Source organism: Gracilinanus agilis, chromosome 1 (assembly GCF_016433145.1).
Source record: "Gracilinanus agilis isolate LMUSP501 chromosome 1, AgileGrace, whole genome shotgun sequence".
Lineage (NCBI taxonomy): Eukaryota > Metazoa > Chordata > Mammalia > Didelphimorphia > Didelphidae > Gracilinanus > Gracilinanus agilis.
Window position 1 is genome coordinate 663,841,969 of NC_058130.1, and position 22,833 is coordinate 663,864,801.

General features: G+C 39.7%; 1 protein-coding gene across 1 annotated transcript in view; it reads right to left on the reverse strand.

The window, feature by feature from the left end:
• Positions 1–22,833, reverse strand: part of EXT1 (exostosin glycosyltransferase 1) — a 340,582-nt gene that overhangs the window by 32,107 nt on the left and 285,642 nt on the right. The window contains exons 2-4 of the mRNA XM_044668889.1: positions 14,559–14,652; positions 10,873–10,980; positions 3,420–3,539 (exon numbers count right to left, since the gene is read on the reverse strand). Of these exons, the coding sequence (XP_044524824.1) occupies positions 3,420–3,539; positions 10,873–10,980; positions 14,559–14,652 (322 nt within the window). The remainder of the gene's footprint in view (positions 1–3,419; positions 3,540–10,872; positions 10,981–14,558; positions 14,653–22,833) is intronic.

Below are 22,833 nucleotides of genomic sequence, written 5' to 3' on the forward strand. Positions count from 1 at the left end.
ATATTCTATAAAATGAGGGGGTTGCATTAGATGGCTTCTGAGTCTGCTTCATGCTTGAGATCTGCGATTATGAGACTAATAGTCCCTTCTGTTGTCTTTGTACCTACAATCTATTCTTTAATAGACAAATCCTATAGAACAGAGGATGGTGTCCTTTGGTGCATGCCCCTCACTCAGGCATCTGACCAATACAATGTTGAATTTCACTCGTACTGGGACACCATATGCCATCTTACTCCATGCCAGTGCAATCTGCCATTCTTGTACCTCTACATCACACTGAACAGGAATTAAAAAAACATACTGTTGTGTGAATATTATGCAAGAGTAAGAGCAGATACCAGAGCATGCTGGGCTTAGTGTCCTATGACTGTGGAATGTTTGGATACCAAGAGAAAAAAGGCAACCTTCTGGTATCAAGGTCCAACTAAGAACATGCCTTTCTAGACACCTTTAAATAACATTAGCACAGATCCTCAATGTTACCACCTCATATCTAACTGTGATTCATCAGTTCCCACTCTAAATTCAGAAAAGTATTTTTTCAATTCTGCTTAATAGTCATCTCCATGAAGTATTATAGAGTGTGGTCATCCACCCTCTGTTCAAGATTATCCAGGAAAACTCTGAACCCAATAAAGGGAACTCTGGAAGGAGAACTTTTAAGGAATTTTGCTGTAATTGGAATTATTCCTTTAGAAATTGCCATTAAATAATGCATGTGAAAGTTCCAGGCATTAATCAGTGTGGAAGTTGATCTAAGTGGTACAAACAGTTGGCACTGGGGCAACTATCTTGGCTGCAAAGGTTTCATAAATTATCAAAGTTTCGAGATGGGAGTGGTCTGAGGGGTCCTCTAGTAACCAAGACTATTTAATAAAGGATGATTTCTCAGATGGCCATCCTGAAGAATGCCACCTCCCTGGTGCCCAAATGCTTGAGGGACCTATGGATCTCTTTTTCTGTAGCTTAGAGTACAGAGCCATTAAGGTAGGAAGGATATTCCATGCTTCCCCTCTGGACAGCAACTGATCAAAGCAATAGGGCTACAGAATCTTTGGGGGCTGGTACCTGGGTTAAGTTCCCAGTTGCCCACTCTTGGCTCTTCATACTCTAGCACTAAGTGATATATACTCCTTAGAGGCTACCCAGGCTTTAAAGCTAGACCAATGACATTAAGTAATATAATGAAGAGAAGAGGTTGATTTTTTTTATTTGTTTTTCTAAAGATATAGGCTTTTATTTATACAGGAATTCATTTTTGTCCTAATCTATCCTCACTGCATAAATTTCAGCTAAACATTTTAAAATATATTATTAATAGTAATAGTAATAATAAAAATATGAATATAAACTAAGAAGGAAAACCTAAAAAGCACCTTTATTATGTTACTTGGTTAAGATGCCAAATGATTACAATCTTTTCTCTGGACTCCAAGAAGAGATTTGGCAGGTCTTGTACATTTAGATGAAGTGTATATAGTTTTTTTTCCAATATTTTAGAATACATAAGCATCCCCAGAGAAACGGATGGCTCCCATCCAAGGGAAAGGTGTTTCCACTGCCAACCTACAGATTTAAACAGTTTTGACTTGAAACCCTCCTCTGATGCCACACAACACATGCAACCTTTATTACCTGCCAGGCATATCAAGATACCTTAGCTAACATTACTAACTCAATAAGTGAATGGGATGATGAAGGAATGAAACCACAAGCAAAAAGGAATAGTTTCTCAGACCCTAGTTGAGATTATGTCTTCTCCACTTGTAGTCATGAGAAGGTAAACTTGGAGAGGAGATAAGGGAGGAATGTTAGGATAAACAGAGGTATGTTTTAGTTCTGTGACGATGTGTGAGCCTCTTAAACTCTCTGATCCTCATCTTCCTCATCTATTAAGTGGATATAATAGCAATATTTGCACTCTCTACCTCACAGGGATGTTGTGAGTAAAGTAATCAATAAAAAAGAAAAAAGTGAACATTATTTTTGTTGTTCAGTCGTTTCAGTCCTATCTTACTCTTTCCAATCCCATTTTGGGCTTTTCTCCTTAAAGATACCGGAGTTGGAATGATTTGCCATTTCCTTTTCCGGCTCATTTTACAGATGAGGAAACTGAGGCAAAAAGAGTTAAGTGATTTGCCCAAGATCACACAGGTCATAACTGTTTAAGGTCAGCTTTGAACTCAGGACTTCCTGCCTTCAGGTCTAGCACTCCATCCATTGGGTCTCCCAGCTGCCCTATCACTATTTTATTTTTATGCTTTATGTGTTGTTGTTGTTGAAAACCCAATTGATTATTATCTAAGGTCAGATCTAAGAAGTGATTTTAGGAGAATATGGAAAAATTTACTAACAAGATAAGAACTACTAGAAAATCCCACTATACCACTATACCAAAATAAGCATTTATTTTGTGTGCCAGATGCGATGTCAGGTACCAAGAATATGAAGACAAAAATGACCCAGTATAGTCCCTTGCAAAAAAGAAGTATTTAATAAATGTTTATTTAATTGAGTCATATAGGATTTCCTTTTCCTTTTTGGTAGGAAGGGGTTAGTTTCTTTAAACTTGGGGCTGAATACTATCAACTCATCAAGCTTTTTTAACATTAATAAAACTTTTAAACTTCTTCCAATTCCTCTTAAGTCTAATGTTTTCCCTCTATTAATTATTTCCTATTCATCTAGCATATAGCTTACATATATGTATATTTATACTTGTTTGAATATTGTCAGATTGTAAACTCTTTAAGGGCAATGATTGTCTTTTGCCTCTTTTTGATTCACCAGTGCCTGGTATACAAAAGGTGTTTAATAAATGTTGAGTGAATCAATATTGATTGATTGTCTTGTTTATTAGGTTGGGCTGATTCTGGCTGATTTTTAAGGTATCACCTGGAAGGTAATATAAATCAAATCACAGATGACTAGAAAACTAAATGTATTAAGCCTTCAACCAGAACATAGTGCACAGAAGACTGTTTTGAGTGTTTGGAGGCACAGGAGCAAGGAGGAGGATTTTCCCTACTTGGCTGCTAACTTCTCTGAGTGAGTTCCGGAAATAGATTTTTAAAAGGATCCCATAGTGCATGAATGACAGAAAGACAATCATTAAGTACAAATCCCCCCAAAGCTTCAATACAGGACTGTTTCCTATTTTAGGTGGTTTTCACTGTTCATCAGTTTCACTTCTATGGATGGATTTCGGCAGGAAGGGAAACACTTCTTTGGGTCTGGGAAGGCAGGTAAAAAAGGTGAGGGAGTTGGAGAGGGGAAGGAAGTGACTGTCAAATAAGGGAAGGCTTTGTTACCCAATGGGAAACCCACTGCATGGCATCCAAACCAAGGTCATTCAATAGCAAAACACAGTAAAAAAAGGCACATAAAGGGACTAATATCCAAAGGCTTTCACTCACCTCTAGTGTAGTTAATACAATCTTCTCAACTGAAGAAAAATAAGCCTCCCACAAGAACTGTGTCTGTTGTCTAAGTGCTAGGATTTTATCCTGATGGATAGACCTGATTGTAGAAGGAATCTGTAACACAAGGTTAAAATAATTAGCTAGTAGACAAAACAACATAATTTGACTAAATTAACACAAATGAGTTAGGATAACATTTCCAACTCAAAACAGCAAGTTTTTAGAACTCATGTCTATTTTAACTCATCGATTCATCTTATATGTATTCTTTTCTACAAAAACTTGAAACCATCTGAATTACAAATGAGATAATAAGAGTGGAATTTTTATAATGCTTTAATGTTTGCAAAGAACTCAGTATATGTGATTTCATTTGAATCTTGCTATAATCTTGTGGGGGAGGTACTATAGGTATTAGGTATTATTTCCATTTTGTTAACAACAGTAAGCTTGTGGGGAAGATACTATAAGTCTCTGTTAGCAAATCTATGGCACATGTGCTGGAGAGGGCTGCTCCCTTCCCCCTCTCCATGCTTGTCTTTGGACATTTTTCCCATCACCTACTCCTCTGTCCAGCAGCCCAGTGGGAGCCCTTCATTCCCCTCCCCACCCCCAATCTGGGGTAAGGTAGGGGCTCACATGTGGCATGTGAGGGTTGTAGTCTGGGCACTCAGTCTCTAAAAGGTTCACCATCACTGCAATAGGTATTATTTCCATTTTACAGAAGGAGAACCTGAGGCTTAATAAGGTTAATTGACTTGCAACTGGTTAAAAAGTTAGTGTCAGAAATGGGATGCAAACCTAGATTTTTCTAGCTCTAGTTACTACAACTTGGTATGAATTACCTTTACTGGTTTAAATCCAATGGGCAATTTTAAGATGGAATAATAGTTTTGGGGGGGTTGGTCACATAAAAGGCCTGTTAGAAGAATAGATTATTCAGAAAGTCAAAAAAAATTATTGTTAGTGCTGCTAGCTAAAGTCCTTCATTTTCTCCAGTTAGAAGCATAAAAATTCCCTGCATCTAAGAGATGATACAGATCTCCTTGGGATAATTATATCTTATAGGGAAAGTGTAAATTCTCAGAGGTAGAATTAGAGAATGATCTGAGAAAAGTCTTATCAGTAAGACTTCTAGTAAACAGGAAAAGTATGTACCAATTATATTGAAGAGAAGGAGCCTAAGAATCAGAAGAATTAGGATCCAGGCCTAGCCCTGACCAACCAGCCTTGGGCTCAAACTCTTTACTTATAAAATGGTGCCAATACCTGTTGTCCTACATAGTGCAAAGGGCTTTTGAGAGACTTGGATGAAACAACCCACACAATGTGGGATCCACCTGCTTCATTATTTCTATGGCAAAGATTACTATGTCTACCTCCAAAGGTCATAAAGGATCCATACCAAGTAATCTTTTATTATATGTAAATTACAAAAATAATTTTTCCTGAACTAATAATAGCAATAATAGCTTACTTTTATATTCACAGTCTATTAACAAAGCACTTTCACCCACTCCCTCCTATAAGCCTCAACTACTCCATGAGATAAGTAGGGCAGATATCACTATTTCAAAGATAAGGATACTGAGACTCAGAGAAGCTGCCTGGCCCAACCAAGGTCACACAACTAAGCAAGAGATGGAGCTAAAATTTGACCTCAGGGTTTCAGATTCTCTATCAGTAACAGAAGATAAAAGAACCTAAACAAAGAACAAAAGACTATTCTCTAACCACAACCTTAAAACCTCAGAGTCCACAAAATAGCAAAGGCAACTTTTCCAGAAAACATAACTCACAGAGCATAGAAACTTGAGGTAGGGAAGACTTTGGATAATGTTGTCTAATACAGGTGGGAAACACCCATATTAAAACACACACACAGCTGGTATTGGTTGAGAGCCTTAAAATAAATATATGTTAAATGCAAGCCTCATTAACAGTCTCAAATTACTAAACAACAAAGGGACTATTTGGACCCATTAATATTTAGCAATTTTGTTTCTTTCCTTTCCCCTAAGGGTAGAAAAAAATGTGTCAATAAAAACAACAGTATAAATTGGAAAGAATTAAAAAACCGAATACTGGGTAATTATGATGACCAAACTTGACCCTGAAGAAAAAAATATGACAATGTATCTCCTTTCATTCTTTTCAGAGGTAGAGGACTACAGATATGGAACACTGCATATACTGTGGGATCTGATGGATACCTTGGTGAATTTTGTTGAATTATTTTTTCTCTTTTTTTTTAAAAAGGCATCATCGTTTTTTCCAGGTGGGGGCTAAAGGAAGGATATACTGGAAAATGCAATGATGTAAAAACAGGATGCCAACAAAAGTTGAAAAAAAGAGAGAGAAAAGCCTATACCTTCCTGGAACAAATACAGAACTTTCCACAGGTGTAGATTTTGATAAAACAGTAACATGAAGGGAAGAGTGCATATTGGGTTAGCCTTATGGCATGTACGAATCAGTTACTATCACTCTTTTAGGTAGTTCTGCTTAACTTTTCAGGAAATAAATTTGGGTGTGGGTATTGTGTTTGTTGGAATATGCTGGTTGGTCAATGCAAAACATACTAAGAAAAGTCTCAGTACTTGGTCACCTCTAATTTTTTCTTAATCTGGGTATACAGGACTGAGTTTATTTCCTTTGTGCAAAGGAACTAGAGACATGTGTTCATCCTTATTTCTTATACAGCACCTAGTTTAATTGGGGGTGGGGGAGGGAATCTTCTAGATAGTAAGAAAGTGCTGTCATCTAGGATCACGCCTTCTTTCTGTTTATACCAGGGATCTGGAGAAATCTGACAACATAGTTAAGATTCTGAAAACTTAAAGTCCTCTGATCCATACAATGACCAACCATGTTTGCAAAAGCCTGGTGACAAAAATTAGCCTTCTGACAATGAAATGAGGAACTCAAGATGCAGAAAGAGATATATGGCTTTGGAAATGACCAATACTGGGGTTAGTTTTGTATGACTTTGCATATCTAATAAAATGGGGCAGGACTATTGAACTTTGGTCAATATAATAAACAATTATGACTTCACAAAGATGGATGACAAAAAAAAAAAATGCTTCCCACCTCTTATCAGAGAAGAAAATGGAACGAAAGTTCCAGAATGAGAAATAGACTTTTTCTACCATGAAATACAAGGCCAATGTATCACTGTGTATATTTTCTTTGACTGTGTTTATTTGTTATAAGGGAGGGCTTCTATCTGGTGTTAGGAGGATAATTTAGTAGTGAAAGATAAAAAAAAAAAGTGGAAAGAATATCAACATTAAAATGCACATAACAGGGCAGGGAAAGAAATTCAAAAGAGGAAAAAGAGTAGTTTCATTACTACTTTGTTAAAGTCATCATAGCCCTTTAAAAAATAAATTACAAAGCAGAAGTTCACAGTTTCATAAACAATCCTCATTTCTTTTATATGTGGGAATGTGTGTGTGTTTATGATTGTTAAATGTATGATAAAAAAGAAATCAATTAGGAAGAGAAAAGAGGGAGGAGGAGGGAAGAATATGGTAGACAAGGGGAAGGAAGGAGGAGGAAGAAGTGACAGGGAGGGGGGAGAGGGAAGGAAGAGGGAGATTTCAAGCCTGTTTGTCACTGAGATGTTCTTTCCTTGTGAAGAGGAAATGGCCAGAGAAGCTGGGACAGTCATTTGTCAGGATGGATAGTGTCAAGGGTTTCTGTGAAGGCACAACCTGGACTAGGCCTGTAAGAGACTTTGTCAGCTGGGGATTCCATGATCTCATAGAGAAGGATAATCAAGCTGGGGACAGGGCAGAGCTTCCCCCAGAGTCCCTAGGATCTGAAGAGACTTCACCAAGTTGCCACATTCTCTTTATGGAGGGTAGCCAAGTTTGTGAAGTGGGATGATGCCTGTTTTAAATTTTGAGCCACTGCTGCTTCATTAGGCTAGAAAATGGATAAAACTGAATCTGCAGATAGATGACCACAAGTTTGCTCCCTTGAAAGTCTCTCAATGATCAACAGACTTGTCTCCCCTCGAACTGCTTCACACCCATTCAGGGAGGAAGTCATTGCCACAGCAATCATTCAGGTCAGTATTCTTGAGTAGAGTCATCATAACTTTATTGAAGAGTCCGAGGGTTATGGATAGGCAAACTATTTATAAATTAGGCAAATTTACACAATAGGGTTTAGCCTTGGAGTCCGTTCCTTGTTGGTTTATTGAATGTAGATGTTTCTCCAGATGCCACACTTTAAGGCAAGTTTCCCTTGGACTAGCTCTTTGTCCTGATGCCATCCCATTGTTTTTTGGTTTTTCCTTGGATTCCTCCAGCCTCTTAGACTCTGCCTACCCTCCCTATGTTCTTTTAGACCAAAGTAACATTAAATAATAACACCTATTATGGTCTGGACTCCTTCAGAAATCTGGTGAAAGCTATGGAGATAGGTATCTCAGAATAATATGTTGGTTTTTTTGTTTTTAAATCATAAAATAAAGCACATAGGTTTCCAAAGGAAACCAACCAGTTATACTAAAATACACTTTAGAACGCAGGATGAGAAGTCTAGCTTTTAATCAGTGATTAAAAATCAGGATTCCCAAAGTGGGCACCACCAACCCCTGGTGGATGCTGCAGCGATCCAGGGAGGCGGTGATGGCCACAGGTGCATTTATCTTTCCTATTAATTGCTATTACAATTTAAAAAAAATCAATTTCCAGGGGGCTAAGTAATATTTTTTCTGGAAAGAGAGCAGTAGGCCAAAAAAGTGTGGGAACCACTGATTCAGATCAATTTGCCTTTCTTGAGCATGAGTAACAAATTCAAATCTAACACACATTCATTAAGCACCTACGTTGTGTAAGAAAATCTGCTGGATGTTGGGAATAAAAAGGCAGCAATCCAACAGCTCCTGCCCGTAAGGGGCTTACCTCATACTGGGAGGACATACATAGATGCACAGATTAATAACACTTGTCCTTTCAGACTTCACGCAGATTTATTCAAACAATATGCAAATAGCTTATACAATACCAGGAAACATAGCACACCAAGTACATAGGATAATTCCCAGCACAGTGCCCTGCATATCAATTCACCAGAGATGACTTGTTCTCTGGAACACAGAGCTTATACTGGCTGCTCCAAGAAAGAAACTTGTTCTCAGTGTGCCTCCTTTCTGCATGGTTATGAGCACTCAGAGACATGCTGCCTAGAATTTCTGTAATTTCTTAGGCCCTATTCCACACCTTTGGCATCTTTCCACCCCCATCCCTTGCCCCTGGTTTTCTCTGCTTCAGGTGTTATCCAGAGAGAGGGGGGTGGAGGAGGCTTAAAGGACAGAGATTAAACTATTTTTTGCCTCCATCTCTTCTGGTACATTTCTTCGTGTGACAAGTAGCTAACCACAGAGGCCTGGGTTAAAGCAGAAATGATGATCCTCCTTTGACTGTTTGATTCTAAAAAGTTCTGCATGTCATTGTCAACAGATCCAGTTCTGAACTTCTGCAGGTGGCTGCTGCCAGGGGAGAAAGGGAGGGAGGAGGGAAGAGGCATATTCTTTTGGCTTTTGGTTCCCCTTTGGGGAAGCAAGTGAAGTTGTTTCACATTGAAAAGAAGAAAGGAAAATGAAGACTTTGGACAAATATTGGAAACCAGATGCTAACCAAAGCACGCATTGGCATCCCTGCCACCAGTCAAAATATGGAAGTGAGGCAAAAAAGTTGGCATTTGAAAACTTCATGAAACTAGTTTTGCCACCTAGACCTCAAGGGTCATTTGGAAATAAAATATCCTCGGAGAAGACAGCCAGAGAAAACCTTTCAAATGAGAGATCTTCAGCCGAGTGGTAGAAAATGAATTTTTATGTCATCTCTGAAAAAATCACTGGTATCACCAAAGAATGGAGATAAGGAAGCTCCAAAAAGGAATCACATTGGATATTTTAATCCTGAAGGATCATTCTAACTGAATAATAAGACCTCATCATCACCCTATTCCCTCGACTCCTTGGAAAACTGTGCCTGATGTGGCCACAAAGGAGAATTTATCAGCACCTTTCAACATCCGTATTTGTTCTTCTAGCCTGAACGCACATGCTTATCCTGAACTTGAAGCATGCAGTTCAATGTCAGAAGCAACGTGTATGTGTTTATAATACTTGCATGTCTCTGACAGTTTGTTGCCACAAGAAATCCATTGCTCAGGAAGATGACTTTGCCTGGCTGTAAAGACACAGAGTTCCCAGTTTTAATGGTGCCTGGCTATTAGTTATTAATCTGCTTGTCGGCAGAAACAGGTATAGGAAATGATAAATTAATACCGATCTGACAGGGTGGCTTGGGAAGTCATGGCACTAGATGGAGTCTTAATAAAAAGGTCGTGTATGGTAGGAAAACCTAACGGAATCGACCAAAATAGATTCAGGGGAGCTGCCTTAAGCTCTCCTGGCAACACGATGACAAGACAATATGCAAATAAAAACATCCTAGCTGTTCTAAAACAGGAAATGAAAAATTGTAACATAAAAAAACATTTCCCAGAGCAGACATTCAGGCTCTGAGCCAGCTCTCTCAACCCATTGTTAACAACAGCACAGTAGCTATTCAATATGGGAGCAGCTGTAGAGAAACTAGCCCGCACACTGGAGAAAAAACACCACAAAGGTCAGAGGGAAAAAAGTAAATTGGGGAGGGAAAAGGAGGTTTTAGGAGGTAAATCTATATCGAGCCTAGTGATTAGGATCCGAGTTGGTGTTTGATGCCTAGATCACCTTCCATCCTGGAGCCGATTAAACTTTAACACTGATTATAGTGAGACTCACTCAAGAAGTGTTGGTCCTGGGATGCTGCAAATGTCTGGTGGCCAACAGGGCAATGTTTGGATGGCAGCTTTTGGGCAATGACATATGGGACGTGAGGCTGTTTACTCTTAATACAAAATGTAAGTGGATTTTTAATACTCTGATGAGGGATCCCCTGATGTTCTGGATACTTTCGTTAATTTTTTTTTTTATTGAGGTCTCTCTTCTTCTGGAAGCCAGTGTGAAGCCAAACAGAAACAGATGGAAAGGAATGAGAGGTGGGGAGTGAGGAGAGGGAGTACAGCAACCCACTGGTGTCATTAAAAATAAACAGACCAATAAATAAAATAGAGGTCTTAAGTTGCGACATCATCCGCATCCTATTTTCTTTCCTCCATCCAACCCTCCCCCCCAAAAAACTGATGCTCTTTGCCCATATGTTTTCCATTTCAAAAGCTGTTCCCTGATCAGCGCAGATGTTGTCCGGGAAGTGAAAGGTGCCTTGTTAAATGAGTTAATATTCACCATGACACAGACCATTTTCTCATGATAAAACTTCTTATATAGTGCTGACCTTTTGGATTCATCTTCCTGGTAGCTTTGGATGGTGGCAGCAATAATCGACTGATCTGTTGAAGGCCACAGCCCTTTTCTTACCTGTAATAACAATCTCTCATCCCCAATGATGGCAGCTTGGTTCCAATCAATCACTTCGGAGAACGGTAACTCCCACCCATTGCTCAGCATCACTGGGACGCAGGCAGCCTGCACACAAAAGGAATGATCACCAGGTGAAGAAGAGGCAGCGCAGACTCCCTACTCAAGTGAGCCAAAAAGCACAACCAATAAAAATGACTATCATTTCCTACGTAGTTATGACCCTAGACGCTTAAGGCCAGGAAGAAAGAGCAAAAGAGTTGAAAGACTAACACTCTTAGGAAACTCTGAAGCTTCATCAAGTGCTTTCAGAGTTGTGTCTACTATGGTAGTCAGGTTAATAATCTAGAAATTTTGCACGGGGCTTTAAAATCCTATATCGAACCCTTCCCCAAACTTGATCATTTCTGCTGCCACTGAAACAACTCGTCAAGATGGAGCAGTTTCATTAAAAGCAATGAAAATTTGGCATCACTAAAATCCTAGCATAAAATTAGTCTTGAATATAAACTACTGTGGCCCAGTTCTACAGATGCCAGTTAAAATGACCTACTCCCAGTGTTGCACACTACCCAGAACAGCTAGTTCTTTGTCTAACGAGACCTTTTTTTTTCTTTTAAATTTATTTGTTTGTTACATTAAAATTCTCAGGTATCTCTCTCCCTCCCTTCCCTGCACTGGAGAAGGTACCATTTGACAAATTTCACACACACACACACACACACACACACACACACACACACACACACACACACACACAAGACACCCCCCCCCCCCCCCAACCAAAACAAACAACTCTGTCTTGCTTGTTTCTCTTTATCAGTTCTTTCTCTGGAGCTGGACCTATACAAGTTATTCTTCAAACAGTATTTTTGTTGCTGTTTATGTCTAACAAGAGCTTGATTATAAATTTGACTTAAATACAAAATGAAGAATTATAAGAAATAACAACTATCAAATAAACAAAAGAAAATAAAATCCCAATACAAAATTATGCAGAAATGTACTTAAATGTTTCATTAAAAATATAAACTTTAACAAAAATAATTATAACCTTTTTCTTCTTTAAAAAATGAGTCTCATTCTAATTTTTTTGCTCTGTATCACACTGTAATCTTCTCTCCAATCTCTTCGTGTTTGAGAGTGCATATGTGTGTTTCTTGTTTTTCATGGTGTATTAGCCTTCCACTATGTTCACATATCTCCGTTATTCCTTTTCCAGAAGTTATTTTGCAGAAGGTGTGTACTTTTCCTTCTAACTCAACTGAATCAGAACCTTGTTCTCTTTAGTGCTAAGTGATCCAAATCATTTTCCCCTCCATAATGACAACAGCTCACATTTCTATGGCATTGTATTCTTTCTTCATAACCACCTGGGGAGGTGGCTTAACGTGTTATTATTCCCACCATACAGATAAGGAAATGGAGGCTCAAATACTTATCCATGGCCAATTGTGCAGGTCATTTGATGAACTTGCCCGCAGCCACATAACTAGCTCCAGTTAATGCTGGGGCGGGAAATGGATCTCCTGACTCCACGAGCAGAGGCTTCTTCTGTTAAGTCAATATGCCTGTGCAGTGTATGACATCACAACAGGAAAGGTCCTAAATAATTATCAAAAGCCCAGCTTTCATAGGCTAGTGAGGTATAAGAATCATGGAGAGGCTGCAAGGAATGGCTGTGTTTGGTATGCTTTGAAGAATGGGGAAGAGAATCTTAAAGATTTTAAAGGAAAGGAGGCTGTTCTATTTTAGAAACAGCCACAACAGTTTTCTGTTGGAGGTGGTAGGAAGATGCAGTTATGGAAGTATAAGGCAGAAAGGAATGTATAAATTTATACAAGACATAGAATAGAGGTGGGGAAGAGAGGGATGTTAGGACCAATAAAGCTCTAATGGAGCCCACTGATAACTTGTCTCCATGGATCAAGGATTATTTAGTTCTTCAGGGGATGGCAAAGCAGGCAAGAAGAGTCTCCTCCCCTTCCCCTCCCCTGCCCCCCAATAGAGGCACTAGAACTGGAGAATCTCCAGACCTGGAGCCTTCTCTGCTAAGTCACTTAAGCATCAGACCAAGCAACTGGAACCAATCCACCCAACTGAGTATCACTTTCACTTAGGACTTAGAGGAACCTATTGCATATTGAATGGGGAATATAATAATAGACAATTTTGCTTTTATAGAGTGAAAACAATACACTGTTTTCCCTCTCAAAGGTTTTGGGTATTGGCAGAGGTCCCTCTCCCAAAGGAATCCAGTCCTAATGCTTGTCAGGCAATTGATCTGCCTCATGTTCTCAACCATGAGTCCAAGGAACTCCATCAAGGGAGGTAAAACAACACAGTGAGCTCTCATACTTACTTTAGTCCCCTCCAGAAAGGCAGTGGGCTCTCATCAGAGGTACAAGCACACAGAAACAGGCTGCAAGTCTCAGGGAGAGAATACTACTTCCCCACTCACTCCCCACTGTCCTCTTTATGCATAATACTAATTTTATATTTTATATTTTATATATTTATAAATATATATAATTATATATATCTATATCTATAATAATATTAACACCCCCCTCCCCCAGATCTAGTCTTCATTTCTTTCTTTCTTTCTTTTTTTAAACCCTTAACTTCTGTGTATTAACTCCTTGGTGGAAGATTGGTAAGGGTGGGCAATGAGGGTCAAGTGACTTGACCAGGTTCACACAGCTGAGAAGTGTCTGAGGCCAGATTTGAACCTAGGACCTCCCGTCTCTAGGCCTGGCTCTCAATCCACTGAGCTACCCAGCTGCCCCTCCTAGACTTCATTTCTAAGTATGATGAATAGTATTGACTTTATAGTCATTTAGTAAATGCCTGCTATAGCCCAAGAATCAAGCATTTGAAGATACACAATCACTGCCCTTAAGAAGCTTATAGTACAACTGTTGTTATTCATTATGACCTACTCTTTGTGACTCCATTTGGAGTATTTTTGGCAGAGATATTGGAGTGATTTGCCATTTCCTTCTCTAGCTCATTTTACAGATGAGGAAACAGGCAAAAAATTAAGGAACTTGTGCAGGCTCACACAGCTAGTAAGTGTCTGAGGCCAGATTTGGAACTCAGAAAGATGAATCTGCCATCTAGCAGAAGGAAGGAAGACAAAACAGAAGAAGAATCTAAAAATTCAGTGCTGGGAATTGGGGGGAGGGGGGGCGGAGTTGAGGTACTCCGTGCAGTGAGGAAAGCTGGGATTCCAATCTCACCTTACCTCTCTGAGCTGCTCAATGAGAATAATCATGGCACCCAACCTCACCAATGTCAAGAAGATAATTGATGTAGGGAGCTGAATCCTGGACCTGGACTAGGGAAGACACGAATCTGCATCCTGCCTCAGACACTGGGGAGCCAGGTGGTCCTGGGCAAGACCCTTAAGTCTCAATTTCCTTCCCTATAAGGGGGGGGGGAATAATAATAGCTTCTGCTTCATTGATGTTGTAAGGAGAAAATGTGATCATTCATAAAGCATCTCGCAAACCCTCCTAAGCTGTTTGTGAACCTTTGCCGACACCATATAAATCCTGGCCTGTATTAGAGCAATTATTAAAGTGCTTTGCAAGTCTTAATGTGCTGGATAGATGTGAGCTCTTGATAGGGGCAGTGATAGGAGTATTATTAGCATCAATAAGAAACTGTAGAACGCCTCTTACCTGCAGTGCCTCTAGAAACCTAAAGGAGCCAAGCCTGCGGCCACGGGGAACCAGACAGAAAGTGGCATTGTGCAGCATTTCTCGATAATCATACCTGGAAGGAGAAGAGCATGTCATTAGCCAATGAAGAACCGATGGAAGAGTGGGAGATGGCCATTAGATGGCGAGCACATGCCCATACATGCTAGATGGCTGAGCTCTGAGTTCAAATGTGACTTTAGACACTTACTGGCTGTGTGACCTTGGGCAAGTCATTTAAGCTCTGCTGGCCTCAGTTTTCAGTCTATAAAATGGAAATAGTAATAGCACCTACCTTCCTGTAAGGTTAAAATAATGAGATAATGACTGTAAACACTACATAAATGTTAGCTGTTGGCTATTATGATGATGATGATGATGATGATGATGATGTGTTTGTTGTCTCCATCTATTCAGATATAAGCTACTCCACAGAAGTAGAATTATTTTGTTCTTTATATTTGTAGCTCCAAAGCCTGGCAAAATAAGCATGGGTTCCAAGGCAGAAGAGTTGTGAGGGGGAAATTGGGGTTAAGTGATTTACCCAGGGTTATACAGCTAGGAAGTGTCTAAGGGCAGATCTGAACCCAAAACTTCGTCTCCAGGTTTGGTGTGGTGTTCTAGCCACTATGATACCTAGCTTCCCCTCAGTCATTAATTCTTAAATTGAGATTCTAGAACCTTTCTCTTAAAATAAGGATTTAAAAAAAAAATCCAAAATCAATACTAAGTATCAATTCCAATACCAAATAGCAGTAAAGGCTAAGTAATTGAGGTTAAGTGGCTTGACCAGGATCATGCAGCTAGGAAGTCTCTGCATTCAGATTTGAACCCAGGACCTCCTGTCTCCAATCCTGGCATGCCATCCACACAGCCCCTCTAGCTGTCCCAATAAATGCTTTTTGATTGACTGACTTATACACTTGAATCAAGTTGATAGAGACCAAATCTGTACAGTTCTCCTTCTCAGAAAGGAAGTCGGTTGTGACAGGCCCAGCAAACATTAAAGATTGTGTTGGATGAAACAGTTATAATATGCTTTGCAAACAATATCATCTGACACAAGTCCAGTGGCCGTCACTGCGACAGCTTGGGCACCGGAGTCTGTGTCTCAGAAGTTGAGTTTTGTTGTGACAGCAAAGGAAATATTCCCCCTTTCTCTCCATATAAAATAAAATTTAAAAAACTGCTATCCTTTTTTCGTCGGTTTTTAAATGCCATTTCAGTCAGTCACACAAGTCTGTGAAAGCTAAGACAAGCCTTGTTCTCCCACAAGCCACCCCTTGCATCCCCACCCCTCAAAACACTGTTATAACCTACTCAGGGAAACCTTCACAGTAAGCACAAACAACATTTGCTCCTTCCTCTGAGCCAAAGTCTCTACATTTAGCTAAGAACATTCAGCAACACGAGGCAAAATCTTCCTGTAGCAGAACAGTTTGGATTGAGGGAGAGAGAAAGAAGAAAAAGGCAGGGAAAGAGATGGAGCCTTAAAAAAAGGGGAGAGGGAGGTGATGGGGTAGAGTAGGGGCAAGAAATCACTTGGGACTATTAAAAAAAAAAAGAAAGAAAGAAAGCAAACACTGCTTCTAAAAGCACATCTTGAGAGCCACCTTCTTCCTCATGCCACTGGAGTGAAGTTTAGTCAAGATTAAATCTCTTCTTTTCATTTATGCCCATCCCTTCCAAAGTACTTAGAGTAAACAACTCAACAGTTTCTAGTTCATTAGGAGATAATCTGAGTTTTAGTCAACCTGTTAAGTGTAGATGGCCAGGGTCCTGCAAGGGGACTGTCTGTCTACCATGCATCAAGATTAGCCCCTTCCCCCTCATTTCTTAGAGCCTCCACAGTTCCACAGACAGGTGCTACTTTGACAGTAACTTATGTCACCCACACTTTCTGACTCTAATTGTCTAATTTAATCATAGCCTAAAGGCAGAGGATATTCTTTCCTCCTGTTTTTTTGGGGGGGTATATTGATATATACATTTATATTTTTAAAGTCCACATCTATTTTTATATTCTCCCACAAACTAGGCATATGGGAGTAAGCCAATTTTCAATTATAAACCCGTCATTAGGAAGAGACATCTTGCAAAGGCCCATTTGCTTAAACAGGCGTGTACAACTAATTTGCACAAGAAAAGGTCACTGGGAATGGATTAAGATTATCTCCACAGAGAGTAAAATAAAAACCCTTGCTGCATTAATTAAACTACAAAATAGACTTCAAAGTGGATGAGATTTTTAAGAGGGATCAAATTTAGCTAAATAAAAAATATTAAATTACAGAGGTAATGGTTTCTTTTCCCATCTTTAAACATCAGTACAGTAATTGACAACCAGCCGCAAGTTCAGCTCCTGATCTTGCTGGGATACCTATACAAACTGTGGAGAAGGGGGAACAGGAGGAATAAAGTTTTAAACTTGAGTGTGTGGTTTTTTTTTTATTTTTTTATTTTTTTAATCTAAAGAAAGGTCGAAGACTCTTCAGAGTACATTGCATGACAGCAAGGTTTAATAAGTGCTTAAAATAGAAACCCCTGAGGGACCAGCATAGAAGGTCCTATATCCCCATCATTAGCCAACTCAAAATGTAAAACTCGATTAATGTTATCAACTGCGACAAGTCCTAAAATTGCCAGTTTCAGAATTTAGGAAATATGGGGGTAGGGGGGTAGGGGGAAGAGGAAGGAGAAAAATAATATAGCTAGGAACACTTCAACATAGATCTGGAGATGAAAGAGACCTCACAGGTCTTCTAGTACCACCCCCTGACTTAAGGGGAGAAACTGAGGCCCCAGGGAAAGAAAGTGACTTGTCTACGGTTACACAAGTAATAAATATCAGAGGTGGAATTTGAACCCAGTCATTGTGCATTTCTTTTCCAAATTAATCAATCACATAATGGTGATTTTGAACACATTAAATTTTATACTAGCAATTTTTGTTTATTAATATTACTTAATATGAATAATTAATATACAGGTAATATGGCCATTTTTTCCCCCTCATCAACAACCCACATTTCTGTTGCTGCTTTATATCCAAGAATCTATTGGGATGGGGTGCCAACCTAAATGCTCAACACAGCAAAGATATGAGATTTCATTGGGACAAAGAGAGTTATGGGAACTTCAGAAAATGTGACTTGCCTAGGATCATAGAGCTAGTAATCGTCAGGGTCCAGATTTGAACCAAATCCAGCATTCTTTTCCCTACTTGATATCTCCATTGTGATTTATAAAGACACAGGTACAGTTTGAAGAGACAGCAAGTCCTTGTCCAAATCAGGGAGTCAGCTAATTATTTTCCTTCCTTCTCTTTACTCCCTTTAGTCTATCAGATGCTTTCTCCTGGGTCTAGTTCCTGGGGTATAAGTAAAGGTTTAATGTTTTGGAGAGGAGTTTGTTCTCCTTTTCTTTCATAGTCTGTCCTTTCTTCTCATCTCTGGCTGGAGGCTTTCCTGGTTTCCTTCAAGAAGAAGCTCAAATCACACTTTCTTCAAGAGGCCTTTCCCAATGCAGCCTCCCTATCCTCAATCCCAATGCTAGTACTTTCCTTCTGAAATGATTTCCCTTTTACACTGAAATGATTTCCCCTTTATCTATCATAAACTTAAATAACAGTGGCTAACATTTAGAGAGAGTCTGAAGGTTTGCAAAACCCTTTGCAAGTTATATTATCTCATTTGATCTTCACCACAATCCTACGTGCTATTATTAGGGTTATCTGGATGTCATCTCTTCCATTAGGATGTATGGTACTAAAATTTAGGATTAGGAATTACGCTTTTATCTTTTCTTCTTCTTTTTTTTAATCTCTAGGGTCTAGTAGAATGGGATACTCTTGTAAGCATCTAATAAAAGCTGGTTGACTGATGGACCTCCTAGGCAGGAAAGTTGGGAATTTTCCTGGAAGTCCTTCTCTGTCCCCTCCCTCTGGCGCTTGCTAGCTGGGCAGACTTTCGGCAGGTACCAGATTCCCCTCCTGCCCTCACGAATAAAGGAAAATGTGGCAAGCTGCTTCAAAAAAAGGTGGCTGACCCCTGATCTGACACCATCACTTTAGAAATCACTAGCTGCTTCAAAGTATATATAATTAACTAATGCACATGACAGTCTTAGCAGGGAAGTAAGTAGATGAGGGAGGTAAGTAATCTCAAAGAACTTGCAGGTTTAATTAATGAAGGATTTTTATTACCCATTTCAGGTGGGTATTAAGATCTCCACTGTACAGGTGGTGACACAGAGGAGAGAAGAGTTTTAATAAATGACTGCAAAGGCTAACGCAATTAAGCCGCACGGCCCTGAACATAACCCAGAAATAGGTCCCGCTTCATACACAATTCTCTCCCAAGAAGTTGTATGCATATGATATACTAGTGAGTCCCCGCTTAAAATGGGTCTCTATAATAATACATAATTAATTCTCCCTAGAAATATAAGTGCTATGATGCCTGCAGCAACTTCAGTACTGTTCTGGCTGAAGGGAAAAATCCCAGCAGAATGAGGAGGAAAAATAAATATTCACAAGGGCAGAGCCAAGGGGAAAAAAGCAGAACCAGCCCTCAAAAGAGAAATGACAGCAGACACTGTGACTCCTGACAGTAAAGAAATTTCTTTTTGGAAGCAAGCTTGCTGCCTTACTATGAAAACCTAAATGCATAGTGTTTTACTATAGTTTAGACTACAGAAACAGCCTAGTCAGAAGACCTGAGTTTGAGTCCTGACCATCTACTAGCGCCACCTGATTTCTCTATCTCCTGGAGTGGCATCTTTTGCGCCCCCTACCAGATCTATAAACTTGCTTCCCAAGGGATCCCCTCGTACCCGTGCAGCCTCAGTTACTATTTCTTTTCCCCCAACCCTCAAGTTTCTCTATCGTAGAGGCTTTTAACTTGAGGTAGGTGGATTTCTCTTTTAACAAACCCTTTGATAACTATTTTTCAAGCTAAGTGGTCTCCTTTGTAATTCTATGTATTTTATTTTATGTTATTCTGAGAAAAGGTCCATGGGTTTTAACAGGCTGCCAAAGGGATCCAGGACACTCAACAAAAGGGCTAAGAACGAGCCCAGATCTACAGTGATCCTACAGTGATCGCTTCCCTTTACTTTTCGCTTTAAAATCTAAAATAAGTGACTGACAATCAGAATCTCATCCCACCATCCACATACTGAGCTACAGGCAATACCTGGATAGAAAATGTCCTCGGAAGTCTTCCAATCTTAGGTAAGTATTCTAGATTTTACAGGCTGAGAACCCAAGCTGTAAGGGAGTTTGAACTCGCTCTTCCTTGCCTCCCTTTCCCTTCCATCCTCTCCACTGTCACCAGGGCTCCTGATTTGCTGCAGCTTCCCCAGATGCCATTTACTCCTCAGCCCCAAGGTCCTTGCCATTGGGAGGTGGTATGACTCTTTCCCAGAGCTGGTTCTCCGCAGTTAGCTTTGCCTGCTGTCAGTGCTGCCTAGGCTCCAGGTAATGCTCTAGGATTAGAAATTCATTTCTTTGTAATCCTCCTCAGTCCAATGCTTCCTAGCACATTCTGTGCCCTGATATAGGCAGACTTTGCTAAATCAAGTCAGGTATTTATCTTTACCTTTCTACCAACTCCTATGTGCCCTGGGTCTGATGCTCTACTTTTAAGCTCCTTTAATATTCATTTCTTCATGTAGATTTCAAGCCAAAAGGAGCCCAGAAAACACCCGACATGCCAGGATGAAGCCTTAAACCTCTCGAGAAACCTTTACCCTCATCATCAATAGAGCAAACAATTCTATGATGCTTTCGGGTTTGCAAAGCTCTTAACATATGTCATCTCAGTCAATCCTCACCGAGAAGTAGAAGCTATTATTATCCTCATTTTACAAAGGAGGAAACTGAGGCTAAAAAAAGAAAGAGTAGCTTATCCAGGGTCACTCAACTTGTGTCCAAGGCTGGATTTGACCTCCAATCTTCCTCATTCCAAATCTCACACTGTATCAAGCTTGTTAGAAAACATACCAACTTCCAACACCTTTCAGGGCTCAGCAGCAATCAAACACCTCTGGAAATATTAGATGTGAGTTTACACATCTAGGGTTAAAAAACTACCCAGCAACAATTATCATTAGGAAAAAATGGCTATGAGACCAGGTCCAGAAGAGAATGGCAAACATGGAGCAAGCCTCTGGGGATCAGAAGGGGGGAGTGGGTCTAAGAGACAAATAATAAAAGATATCAATAATTGTTTTAAAAAGGAATCGAAATCAGAAGGTAAGACACACAAGGGTCAGTTCCTGCACCCTACGAGAAGAAGTCTCCAGGTCATTCTCTTACTGTTAACATCTCACTGGCCCCCTCCCAGCAGCCATTGGCCCGCTGCCCTACATGCAACAAGATCTAGAAACTTGTGCCAAAGTACACCCAGTCCTACAAGAGGATGGGGATACCACAGACAGCCTGTGCTGAGGAGGAAGTTGTTTCTTAGAGATAGGAAAAGCCCTGGAAGGGTGCCACTGCTGAAACTTGCCCCAGTGTGTTCCTTCTTGAAGCAGCCACAAACTCAAAAGCTCCTCAGGGTGACCACTAATCCTTTGCGGCATGTTCTATGCCTGTCTATGTGCATGGGTTGGGAAGAAGAGAAGGGGAGGAAAAGAAAAGAAAAAAAAAAAGATGACAAGTAGAAAAGGCTGACTTTTTCTAAACAAGGGAATTTTAGAATACAGGCATTTCAGAACTGAAAGGGTCCTTAGAGATCATTTCTACAGCTCTCAATTGGCAGATGAAGAGTCTGAGGTCCAAGGTTACTTAGCCAACAAAGTTCTATTCAAATGCTGCCTCCCACAGTAATTCATATAGTAATCCAGTTATGCAAATCTCACCTTCCAATTAATAATGTGTCATCCCACTCTTGATTTTTTCTGCAGGTTACAGTGAAAATTACAATTATATTTACAGGGTCATTTGCTTAATCCACGTCCATGAATATTTGCAGATTGAGACCAAACCTTCTCAGTGGGGGAGATGCCAGGAGAAGTTTTTGCTTTTGTTTTCCACAGGAGGAAGTGGGTCCTTCTTTCCTTTCACTTTCTTTAGAGAGCTCTAGATTTGCTTGGAAATTCATAAAGATTTGCAGCTCAATGATTTCCCTATTTTTCTCCTTTGTGATTTTAATCCTCCCTTTTGGCCTCCAAAGTTTATAAAGACTATACAGTCCTATTTGTAATCAATTCTAATTTACTAACAGTTTGTTAGGGAAAAAAACTGGTTGAGTAAGATAGAACTGGGCAGAAAACTTGGTTCTCCCATTTTAGATAGGGATTGGCTATGTGACCCTGGACAAGTTACTTAATCTCTTAGCGTTCTAGGCCAGAAATGGCAAACTCAAATAGAAATGGGGGTCATTAAACTACACATAAGGATCTCTGAGGGTTACATATTGGCTTAAAAATCCAAATACTAACAGTATCTATGTTCTATTTTATTTTTACTTATTACTTTACTATTGAAATGGTTTCTGGAAAATTATTAAAAAGAGAAAAGCAGGCCTAGCAAGAATGTTTTTACTGCTTTCCCACTTGATCCATCACATTCTTTCTCACAGTGCCAGCTTCACTCAACCCTGGGATTAGGTGGATGCTTGGAATTCCAAGGTCCCTCTTCTCTTGACCAGTGCAAGCTGTAGATCTGGGATGCCTGGGATGGAGGGTTGTGATTAATCTGCTGTACCTCGCATTTTCCCCATTCCCTGTACTTAAGAGATTATAGACATTGAGGTTCCAGTTATTTTTAATAAAAATGATTATTTCTACACACTATGCTTTTGTGCCCCCTTTGTACCTTACCAATAGTGAATCCACCTGCCAAATTAAATGCCACTGTGACTAGTTACTGAGATGGGGGAAGGGACTTTAATAGGGGATATGTCAGTGTCTAGAACCCCAGAGAAGGTTTAGAAAGAAGTTCAGTCCTCCCCCCCAAAAACAAATAAATAAAAGTTTTCAAGACTGTAGGTATAGATGGTATTGAAACAGCATAAAACTTATTTGGTGTTTGCCTCTCTTTTAAATAAGGATTAAAGGCATCATGTTGTAGCCCACAGAATGTCCCATTTGGAGACTCAGGGATCTAGGTGTGACTCTTATTTCTGAACCTCATTTATGCTCTCAGAGCGTGCACTCCCTCATTATAAAATGGGAACATGACAAAGAGGTTAATTTTTTTATATTGATTTTTTTTGGTTTACTTTGATGATTTATTCCAGTAAGAGTTAGT